General features: G+C 38.4%; 1 protein-coding gene across 1 annotated transcript in view; it reads right to left on the bottom strand.

Annotated features, from left to right (window-relative positions):
- The window catches only part of LOC114645307 (mucin-2-like), a 32,564-nt gene extending 20,373 nt beyond the window's left edge, over positions 1-12,191 (bottom strand). The window contains exons 1-6 of the mRNA XM_051922500.1: positions 12,116-12,191; positions 11,605-11,866; positions 10,102-10,202; positions 6,279-6,404; positions 1,747-1,864; positions 1,203-1,341 (exon numbers count right to left, since the gene is read on the bottom strand). Of these exons, the coding sequence (XP_051778460.1) occupies positions 1,203-1,341; positions 1,747-1,864; positions 6,279-6,404; positions 10,102-10,202; positions 11,605-11,866; positions 12,116-12,191 (822 nt within the window). The remainder of the gene's footprint in view (positions 1-1,202; positions 1,342-1,746; positions 1,865-6,278; positions 6,405-10,101; positions 10,203-11,604; positions 11,867-12,115) is intronic.
- Positions 12,192-12,398: the final 207 nt, after the last annotated feature.

The following is a 12,398-nucleotide window of genomic DNA, read 5'->3' as shown; positions in this document are numbered from 1 at the left end:
CCAGGGACACCTTCCGGGTGCGCAGCCAGTACTTCTGCCACACTGGGGAGTGCCGGCGGAAGCTATTCGGGAGGCACCTGGAGCACGTCCGGGTGTGTATAAAAGGGGCTGCCATCCTCATTCGATGGCTTGAGTCGTAAGTGGAGAAAGACGGAGCTCGGGAGGAGAGGAAAGGAGGCGGCTTGAAGAGAGGAAGAGGCATTGTGAGGCATGAACTTTGGGGGAGTTTTGGGGTTGTGTGTGTGGCACTTTACTCTGTAAATAATGTATAATAAACGTGTGTTGGGTGAACCATCGGTGTCCGTCTGTCTGTGTCTGGGAGAGTTTCCACAATAGATAGATACTTAGATAAGAGTGACCTACATGCATCTCTGTTAATTAAAAATATGTATCTTAGTAATTTATTTTTTGAGGTTGAGTGACAGAAAGAGGAAATGCTTGATGAAATCTGAAACCATAAGATATATTGAACTCATCATGGAGAAACAAAATTGTAAACCTCATGTTCTTAATCTCATTTGTTTATTTCTTGATGGAAGACAAGGCATTTGGCCCCCTTGTTCTTCAATAAAATGGTGACTATCATATCACCAAATAACACATGCACCGTGACAGTGCTGTAACATGCATGTATTCCTGGAAACCATTATGAAGAAGAAGCCAGTGCTATCATCAAGTATGTGAGAAAAATTAAAGATAAACCAAACAATTATGAAGAATCTACATGTGAGTATGTAAGTACTGACCACAAAAGCTACTAATCCAGAAACAAGTAAAATATTTGACCAGAAAGAAAAGTTATCATTATTGTTTTTTAACGCTTTTGTTTGTAATAGTTCTTTAATGATTTATTCATTCTGTAACTTTACAAGATAACAACTGATAAGATAAAGAGTTGTTTTTTGCTAATTTGAAAGTAAAGCCTTTGATTAATCCTTTAATTTACTGCATATACAGTACCTATAAAGACATTCTTGATATATACCACTGTTATGCTTTAAATAACTGTTTCAGTATAGTTACTTACACAAAAATGGAATCTGATTCAAAAATGATTACTATATTGTGAAATATTTCTAAATAATGCATATTTTGAGTGAACCTTAAAATACATTTTCTATGAAGTGCCTCTTTTGACGAGCTGATTGCATTACCCATACCCACTATTCTAAGGCGGATACCCAGAGTGTATTCTACATTACCTTTGTCAGGATGTAGTAGCAGTTGCCATGGAAAGTATAGGACTTTCCATCAAAGGTGGTGATGTGGATTCCACCTTCCACAGAGCAGGTTGCAGAACATGGCAGGTTCTTACACATCCATTTACCGGCGTTACACAGGCTGGTGGTACATAAGCAATAGACTCTAAGTGTTTAAGACATTTACACAAGAGTGCTCACTCCACATAACCTCAACCTGAGTTTATGTTATGCTTAATGGCTTATCTTCTAAGGCAAGCATGTCATCACTCTTGCCTCAGGCTTTGTTTGAAATATGTTTTGAATTCCGGTCTGTCAGTAATGCTTTTTCAATTTTTCAACTTTCTTTTTAAGTTAGTTTTGCTCTTTGGTGGTATTTTGACCAACAATGCACCTAATACTTGACATATATTTCAAAACATATAAATGATCTACATTAGAAGAATGTTAAAGGGTCCAGCATTCTGAGTATAAAATGTTATTTGTCACATTTTCTGAAGCCTCATTGATCCAAGCAAATTGGGAAGAAAAAGTTACAAATGCTCACCATTCCTCACACTCCTGCTTGACGATCTCTCCCAGGTTGAACTGTGTGTCATGCAGTGAGCATTTGCACTCTGTGGCTGGTATGCAACCAGTATTTGAAAGGTCATCCAGAACCATTCCTAAAACATACAAATACAGACAAATTGAGCACTTGAAAGTCATTCAAAAGTCAACATCAGTCATTTTGGATGCATACAAGAACAACAGCAAATGGAAGCATTGTAACATTACCTTTTTTCTGTTGGCATTTTAATCCAAAAATTTAATTAATACTTCAATCTATATTTTTTTATATTTTGAGTCCTAAACAAAAATACTTTGCAAATCAATATTTTAAAAAAATGAACTGACTGATGACTGGGAGCTAGGACTAGTGAATAAGACCCCCAACAGAGTCTAGCTGCGGACCTTCAGAGCTCCACTCCATTGAGGAGTTTGTTGCTTTATATTACTCATCAGTGATAGCACCTGGTTACACTATGGTTAAGATTAAGGTTGGGGGAGGGTTATCTGACTCAAGTGAACTGAACCAAGTGACAAAAAACTGCAATCCAATTGGCTGTCCAGCAGAGCTACTGAAGGTCTGCAACTGCACCCATCTACAATAAGGAGCTGGATTTAAACGTTCAGGTCTCATGGCTCAATTCTAAACATTTCTGCTTTCTGTGTCCATGAACAGGGCCAGTGTGTGGAATGATGCCATCTGAGGCAAAGTGCATTTTTGTCACTCACCAACTCGCACATACCTGCACAATCCCAACGCACACATACCCCAAGAGTTATCCTTGTTAGGTTTGAAACAACACTCTTAATTCACATATATTACAAATAGCTGTACAGGCTTCACGGTACAATGCATTCTCTGAACAATGGGCAAAAGTAAGTAAATATTTTTTCTTTTGGAGAAAAATATAAATATAAAACAACATAAGAAGATTAGCTTTAAGACAATAAAACACAAAATAGACATTAAAAACAACTGAAATGTTTAATATGATACTCATACCACATGCTTATTTAAACACCTTTGCTCGTTTTAAACTCTGTACTGCAAGCTAAAAGTTGAGGTGCACACTTAATGAGACTCAACTTTTTAACAATGTGTCCCGTTTCCACTTCATTGTAAATAAATGTAAATTATGAGATAATACATTTCTAATTGTTGCCATGTTAAATATTGTAATTAAATAGCACATTAAATACTTCAGAACTACAATTATGCATGGTCTTCAGATTTTGTGAGATATTTTCGCTGTGAAGTTCAGAGTATGGAAATGAAAAGATCAAAATCACGTGACTAAAACAGAGTCGAACTGAGAAGCATTCTATCGATCGAAGTCAACAGAGTGTAACTGCAGCCCATACTGCTGAATCTACAAATGACAAAGAATTGTGGGAAATCGAGGTCTAAGCCCTGCTTCATGACCCACGCTATTTTCATGTTGAGAAATTGAAAATGAAAATACACAGTGGAAAATGAAGATTCAATGGGCAGTAGGTGGTACCAGTGCATATTTGCATTTTATTTTCCATTTTTGCAGCTTCATTGCTCTTCAGGCTGAAAATGCAATTGCAAATGCTGTTATCTTATATTTTGTTTTATTTTTTCAGCATTCTTGCTTGTATACTTTGAAAATGAATTTGCAAATGACTTTTGCAGAAAAAACCTCCCATAAACTATGTGACTGCAAGCAAGTTACATAATCCACAGTTGCTCCAATCCTAGAATAAATGAATGATGATGTCAAAAATTACACTGTACCCTTTCTTTATAATGTGTCTTGTGTTGTTACCATCTTCTTGTAGTTAATCAATTAGTTTATTTATGTTCCCCTTATCTCCTGTGAATTATATCATTAATTTTTTGATTGGTTTTACATGGAGGCAGGGTGAGACCTCTAATTAGATTGCAGGCTCCACTTGCTTTAATTAGCATTGCTGAAGTACTCTGGAGACTGTTTCTGATTCTTCCTGCCACTAGATCAATGCAGTGTCATTAGTTAATTCTAATTGTGCACTTCTATTCCTGTTTATGCAGTTTGCTTTTTATTTTTATTTCTTGAATGGTCTCCTTGATACAGACGATTTTCAGTCATGTTTATGAAATTGTTGTGAGAGTTTCCCAGATTTATGACATTCCAACTGAAAATGCTAATCTGCACAAACAGCATGTATACTTCCACCAGAAAAAAGATTCATCTGATATTGCAAAAATATACAGATCTTCCATGATAATCATATGTTTCTGTCCTTGTATCAAAAGACCTAATGTCTGAAATGAAATGTCAACCTACACCATTACAGTACCCCTACCAGTCTTCCTTGTTGACACCTGACATGTGGTTTTCATCATATCATTTTCCTCCCATCTAAGAAAATGAGCAAATGACCACTTGTTATCTATACTAATAAAAGGCAAAGCCCTCACTGACTGACTGACTGACTGACTCATCACTAATTCTCCAACTTGCCGTGTAGGTGTAAGGCTGAAATTTGGCAGGCTCATTCCTTACAGCTTACTTACAAAAGTTAGGCAGGTTTCATTTCGAAATTCAAAGCGTAACGGTTATAACTGGAACCTCTTTTTTGTCCATATACTGTAATGGACTGCAGCTCGCTGGCCGTAGGAGGCGGAGTTGCGTATCGCGTCATCACGCCTCCCACATAATCACGTGAACTGACTGTGAACGCAGTACGTAGAAAACAAGGAAGAGCGCTGAAGAAAACATTCATTACACAATTGAGAAGGCAGCGAAACAATAAGAAGCGAGCGAGTGACGCATACAAGCATATTTATAAGTGCAGCTAAGGCGGAAACAAAGCACGGTGTAAACCGTAAGTTTAAATTAAGTTTGGCAAGATTGCTTTTCTCCTGTACAACTATACGTTGCATTCTCAACAGTAAGCTTGCACAACTTGGTCATATTACAACCGGAGTGCTGAACTGACAACGTGGTATACAAAGAGAACTATAACAATCGTAATAAACGAACAAAAAAACAGCGGAGAACCCGTGGATTAAATAAAAAGGCTGCTTCCTTGGCGAAGCAAGGAAAAAGGAAGACCTTATATGGCGTTCGTTTATAAAACAGCGGAAAAGCTGTGTAAAGGCTGCTTCACAAAAAAACAGCAGAGCGCCTTATATGAGTAGGCAGTCAGCTAAAGAAGGGAATCAATAAATAACTATAATCGTAATAAATGAACAAAAAATAGCAGAGAATCCACAGACTACATAAAGGAAATGGGTACCTGAACAGAAAAGTGAGTCTCAAATAGCTACACAATAACTATAACAATCGTAATAAATGAACAATAAAAGAATACAGAACCGCTAAGCAAGGAGAAAGGACGGCCTTATATGGCGTTCGTTTATAAAACAGCGGAGAGACTGTGTAAAGGCAGCTTCACAAAAAACCAGATCCTTAACATATATATGTAGATATGTATATATATGTGTATATATATGTAGATATGTATATATATATGTGTGTATATATATGTAGATATGTAAATATGTATATGTATATATATGTGTCTGTATGTGTATATATATATGTGTGTATGTATGTATGTATGTATGTGTGTATATATATATATATGTATGTGTATGTATGTATGTGTATATGTATATATGTATATGTGTGTGTGTATGTATGTGTGCATATGTATGTGTATATATATGCTGATATGTGTATATGTAGATATGTATATATATGTATATATGTATATGTATATATATGTTTACATAACCTCTTTAACACACTACTTCTCCGCTGCGAAGCGCGGGTATTTTGCTAATTTAGGATAAAAGGGAAAAACTGTTGAGTTGTTTTTGTTCCTACTAAACCCACATTTCCTTGTTTCTCCTCTAATTGGAGTAGAACTTAATAGGAAGATCTGCCATACTCCATTCTTGACGAAGAATGACAAGTTATTGATAACTCTTTGGTTTAAGACAACTTTGCATAAAATTTGCTAGCCTCTTTTGGAATTCTTCTTTAGTTGTCTGTTTCCAACCACTAGACCACTGTTGGCTTTATATTTTCTAGAAGGTACCCAAATCTCAATACACCCATAACACTGATTTAGCTATCCTTGATACACTCATGTTAGTCAATGATTTCTGGCATTCAAAGCATTTTAAATCTTCAGTTTTGCCAATTTTCCCCCTCTGTTGTACACACATGATCTATTAGTTTGTGTTTAAGCAGCACTGCACATATCAGAACTCAATTAAATGGAATGGGAATGTGTACCTAAAAAAGCCAACTCAGTACACCCATCCATCTATCCAACCATCAAGAATCAAAACTGTTTAGTCCAGATCAGTGAGGTGGGTCATTTAGATCAAACTGAGCATTATTCTTTTATACCAACATTCTTGGAAAAATTTTGAACCATCATATTGCATTAGTGACCCCAACATTTTCCTTTTATTTTACCGTGGCACATATGTATTTAAAGAGTTAGAGGGTAATAACTATGATAGTGACTGAGCTGGGCCCAAACATAGCACAGAATTTAAATGAATACCTGGGGGGCAAAAGCAGCCGCCCATAGCATGTTCTTCACACAGTTTGCTGGCATCCTGATTAGAACAGGTATCCAAACATGGAGAACGGCTCTCTTCATAGATCATGTTGAATGGACATTTCTTGGCTAAAACAAAAATACCAATGAAAGTGAGAAAAGAAAAACACTCTACAACTTCCCTGAAGCAACATTTACAAATTGTGGGCATTGAATGAAATACAGTTAGTTAACAAATATGTTTACTTATAACAGACTAAAGCTGAATTATAATAAACTAGCAAATAATGCTTTCAAAAATTTAGTAATAATAAAAGCATTAATGAAATGATGAGAAGAACATCACACGTTACTGTAAGAAAGAAGATTATTTTAATAAGTAGTGACTTGTGAGAGGACTCAAAATTAGAATAGTCATATGATTAGTATGGGATATTATTATAGTCACTTATAACAGCATGAATATTTACAATACAAATTGTAAAATGAACAGGTTAACAGAACACATTGGATAAGAAGGCAAATGCAAGGCCCCTGTGCCCCTGTGAGGCACTTAACATGAACTGCTGGTTTAACATAGTTTGGAATTCTAACATTCCTCACTATGGAATCACCAATTATGAGCACTTTCTTATTCTCAGTTTCCACAGGCACGCTGCGGAGTGCTGAGAATCTGTTCTGGGTCCAAATTGGTGACCTGGGTGCCGGGGGACTACATTTTGGATTCTTAGACCCCCGTCTTACTGTTACCCACTCGCCCTGTGGCTGAATTGGTGCTGCTGACTTCGGCCGCACACTGACTACAGTGGGACCTGGGGAGACTGAAGCCGAATCAGAAGTTGCCGAATTGTCTAAACAAACCGAGTCCATCCAATTTTTGCTTTGCCTAATCGCTATCAGATTCCTAACGCGGTCTTCCAATTCACGTATTTTCCCGACCAACTCTAAATTAACTAAACACTTTTGGCAGGTGAAGCTGTCTTCACTGTCGGCCGGAAAACCTGAACTGTACATGCTGCAAGACACACAACATATAAACATGCCCTCAACAGGCAGAGAGCAGATAGAACTTACGTTTAGTGGTGATGTCATCTTCTCCGTTTTTTGAAGTAACTTAAGTGCTTTCCGCGTTCAGCTGAATCACTAAGAGACCGTCGGCTTTAAGTTGGCACTTGGTGCCACGGCCCACCTGCCAAGTTGTTTTGCCTGCCTAAGGAAAAGTCATCCCAGATGGAGGATCGCAGGAATCGTGGGAGAGAGGGGTCCTTTCATCGGATTGGCTGGCCCAGCACTGTTTCAGCTGTGGAATGGCCAAATGGGGGAGGCAGCTTGAAGGATGAGGTCTCCAGGACTCTATACAAATACAAATCTTATTATGGGATATATCATCTACTGTTAAATTCTGCTCTGTACTTCTAAAATTTATATTTTTTATTTCTTACTATGAAATTGTTCTGTGTACTGTACTGTACTGTATTGTATTGACCCCCTTCTTTTGACACCCACTGCACGCCCAATCTACACACATGTACACACAAATTGGATCTGCCTATTAACCTAATATACACATCTTTGAAGTTGAAGTTGACATTGGGTTAAAATGAAGGATTCAAACCTAGGAAGCTGGATCTATGAGGCAGTGGAAGCAACTGCTGTGCCACCATGCTGCTCCCAGAGGCAATCAAGAAGTGCTCATTTATGGTTATTATACTAAGGGTTGTTTATCTTTCTTTTTAGCAAACTTTTCCCCAATGTTTTGAGGCACTCTGTGTGTTTTACATCATTTCACAGAAAAAAATAGTGGTAGAATTCATTGACATGCCAGGCCTAGCGAAGGAGCAACAACCAGTAAATTGAAGCTTATTTATAGTGATTATCCTTGTATACACTGATTAAAGGAAACAAATGTAGGAGGATAGCAATGGGGTACGATAAGTAAAATATTGAAAGTTCTCCAGAGAGGGAGGAGAGGAGAGGAACATCTAGTAAGAAATCTTGTAAATAGGAGGAGATCATTTAGGGTTAGCTAATAACTAAATTGTTGCAATATCTCATTTCCTTATTTTTTTTTATTTTATTTGTGGCAAACACAGTGATAAACAAGTGTGCAAAGCAATTGTGCAAAACAATTTATCCAACATATGTAAAGATAGTAAAGTCTAGTCCACCAGAATGGAAGGCAGGAATTTTAAACACTAGACAACAGTGAGCACCAGGGTGTAGCTCGTTCCTTTAAATAACAGCGCAGGCTCAGGGGTGCAGGATGACCTGTGGCCTCTAGGGGGCTCTCTAGGAGGATGGCCTCAGGGCTCTCAGAGCATATTTGTGACACCAAAAAGTAGCACAAACATGGAATATAATGCCAAATCTTTCTCATTTGAGGTTGAGAGATGAGTCAGGTGAAGAGCACAAATGAAAGTAGAAAGAAAAGCCATCATTAAGAGATATATAAAATAAAAATAATAAATAAAAAATAACAGAGGGGCTTGTTTAATAAATGAGTCACAATGTATGGTATATGGATAATCTGACCAACTACCCCACAAACAGTGATGGCTGGGGGCATGCACTAAGAAAACCTAAGAGATATTAGGTGTAATTTGTCTTATTACTATTGTCTGTTTGTTAATCTGTTAATTAATATCAACTTGTTTTGCCCATATTAATATATTAAAAAAATAAATAACAGAAAGTGGTGTATTCTGATTTTCACTATTTTTTTTCACGACTTATAGGCGAAACTTTAATAGGCTATGAAGTAATCTGAAATCCAAAATAGGAATTCAGACCAGAAAAGGGATATCACCAGGAACTTAGCAGAGTGATGGAATCCATCCTACTAACCGAAGGTTGTAAACCGGGCATGGACGCAGGGCGCTGGGCACATCGAGGCGCACGCACACTGCTGCACTGCACCGAAAACACAGAAACGAGAAGATTGGAAACTGGATGTCACGCGCGCATGCGTGCCTACAATGCGCTTGCAAAAGGAGTCACGGCTCAAACCAATTGTGACAATGCACGCGCCTACAACGCGCTTGCGAAAAGAGTCAAGGCTCAATCCAAAGGTCCATGCTGTGACAACGCGCGCGCCTACAACACGCTTGCGAAAGGAATCACGGCTCAAACCAAAGAAAACACAGAAACGAGACTACGACCTGTGAACTACACCTCAGGTAAAGCGTGCATGCCAGGTTGTACGGCCGCCCGGACGCGACCGCCCACATCACCGCATATACCCTCCATTATATGTCTTCACGCAGCGGCTTCCCACCGAGTTGCATATTCCGCTGTGGCGCTCGCCTCACAGTCAGACGCAGCAGCCTCCCAGAGTCAGTAGGTGGCCCCCAAACAACACAACCTGTTCAAGCAGTCGGTGTCAGCGAAGGCAACAGACTCACGTCTCCACAAAACGAAACCGCTTTAGTACAGATATGCCTATTGGATTAAATGACATTTCCCCAGACGCACGCGCCCTCCATGATATGTCATCCATTCACATATCAGACGGAACAGAAACTGATTGCCACTCTTGGATTTCCGATTCGCTAGCGAATCGCGGGGTTTACTTGTGTAACCATAGAATGAAGAGCAGAGTTTCTTACATTGAAGCAGGAAAAGAAATCCCTGATTTCTGCCCTAAGTAGATTGTAGACAGTTGCATGGTTTTAAGTCAGTGTTCATTGTATGTGCTTTATGGTGTGTTTGATAACTAGATGGGCTCTTGAGACCATAAATTTGTTCTGACAATGTACACAAAGGGAAGATACCAACAGGATGTGTGCCCTGTTGCCACTTATGTCAGGGCCCTTTCCTAAATGCTTACCTTTTAACAGAATTTCCAGGTTAAAAGATAAAGTAACACTAAAGATTGCTGAGGAGTCGGGGTATGATAGGGGTACTATGGCCTTGTAGTCTGCACAGTTTCTAATGAAGCAAAAATAATTTTGGGAGACACCAACAAAGTCAGAGAGGGTTGAAACATCTCCCTTCCTTAGAAGAATAGCCTCTGGCACAAGAAAAATGCTCAGAGAAAGAGTGACAGCGGTACAACATTAACAAAGTAAGCATGCAAGTTGCTTTCTTGGTCAGAATGAATATTAAAATTCCTGTATTGTTAGACTCACTTGGTTACTGTTACTGTATTACACTCTGTGTACTTTGTTTTAGGTGTTTCTTTCAATTGTTTTTATTTTGCCATTTATTTTTATCCCAGGTAAGTGTATCACAAAACTATAACATTTGTAAATAGAGAACAAACTTTTAAACTTGAAAAGAGATCTCAAACAGTACCACATAATGGTCCACGTTAGTGTTCACATTGCACACTATTGATTATTAAATGCTGACAGAATCCCATATCTTAGTCTTGTGCTCATTCGTTGTCCATGACCTTTCTGTGAACTGTCTGTTTTTCTGCCCATCTCCCAAAGCTTTGTGAATCAGCTTAACTGGAAACTCTAAATTGGCACTAGTGAGAGTGAGGGAAGGTTTGTTCATGTGTGCATGTGCGTGTGTGTGTATGTGTCCTGTCAAGGTCTGTATCCTGCTCTGTGCCCAGGAATGCCAGAATAGGAGACCCTGAATTAGATTAAGTAGGTTTGAAAATGTTTATATGCATTCAATGCTGAGATCTTTTGCATACTATGTTGAAAACATAACTGTGGTTTGCCTCTTATTTAAAGGGAATAAACATTTTTGAATCTCAGTTTATTTTTTTTTAAATTCTTCTGTATAGAAGGCACATAACTGAGAAAGACCCCATGATAAAACACTAAGAGTTAATTGTACAAATAAGTGTGGAAACTGAGGGTCTGCTGGAGGCTGATACTCTCCGCACATGTGCTGATCTGGAAAGAAGACAGGCAGGTTCACCAGTACAAGTGTAAAAGAGATGAGACTTAGTATGCTATGCTTTCCTGTGGCATTATGGAGTAGGGAATCCTGCCCTGGACAAGGACATTCTATGCAGAAAGAGAGTGAGGCTAATAAGAGCTAGACTGGGGGTTTTGTCCAATATATGGCCACACAAGACCTCTACCTAAAGAACGTGGGGCTACTGTATATAGCACTTGAGGTAAAGCAAAGCAGAAAAAACAAAAGATAATATATTAAAGACATATATATGAATCATTTGCCTGTTCAATACAATTATTAGCTGCCTGCGTGCAGATTTCAAATTAATTCACACTGACAGCACAAAGTTGTTTCTGTATTATTTAGATTTCACTTTCTAACAAAACCACCTTTATAAAAGTATGGAAGTAATGAAGCAACTTTTAATCTCTGTTACTTTTCCCCTTTCAGATAAAATGTTTAAATTACTTACATTTCCCCATTGACAACAGCAGTGTCCTTAGTCAAGAAGATGACATAATCTTTGATGGTTATCACCACAGATTCAATGAGAAGTTTGCCCTCTGTATCTGCCCGCTGGATGTGAACAGAAAACTTGGGAAGTGAGTTGTGACAGTCAGAGGCAAAGTTGTAGTCACAGGTGCTAGTAAACTGGTAGACATCTCCATCAAAGGTCTTAAAGTGGCTGTTTCCCCAGGTGCTACAGATTCTCTTGTTGTGGTTGGGAGCTCTTGCTGCAGTGCGAGAAACAAGACATTTAAATATCCAGACATTTAAATCATACAGGTATGGGTAAATCATTAAATGCCTACTTTAGCATTTTTCTTTCTATATTCTATAGATTTAATTGAATAAAAATGTCATGCATTGCAACAAGGGTCTCATTACACACTTCAGCACTGAATTTGACCATTTGGCATGCATAACCTCTGCCAGAAGTTCCATAAATGAGTTTCATGTGCCCTCCTGTTGTTGTCACTTACCTGGTTTCAGAGACACTCTCAAAGCACATGCCACCGAGAGCCTTACAATCCATACTGCTAATTCTTTCATCCCCATGGCAAAGCAGAATGGGGTGTGCAGAGCACAGCAATGGATTTCTCCTCCCTGACCACGACTAAAGCCACAGACTCTTTTTATATGTGCAAGGAGAACGGTTATCTTTTTATGATAGGGAGGGTCTTTGACGGAGAGCAGCCTTTTCTTGAGAAACTGCAAGCATACTTCCTAAAACATTTGCATTATTTTTTATAGTTTCTCTGAATA

The sequence above is a fragment of the Erpetoichthys calabaricus genome, chromosome 2, assembly GCF_900747795.2.
Source record: "Erpetoichthys calabaricus chromosome 2, fErpCal1.3, whole genome shotgun sequence".
Classification (NCBI taxonomy): domain Eukaryota; kingdom Metazoa; phylum Chordata; class Cladistia; order Polypteriformes; family Polypteridae; genus Erpetoichthys; species Erpetoichthys calabaricus.
Note: the sequence above shows the minus strand (reverse complement) of the source record. Positions and strands in the feature narration are given on the sequence as shown.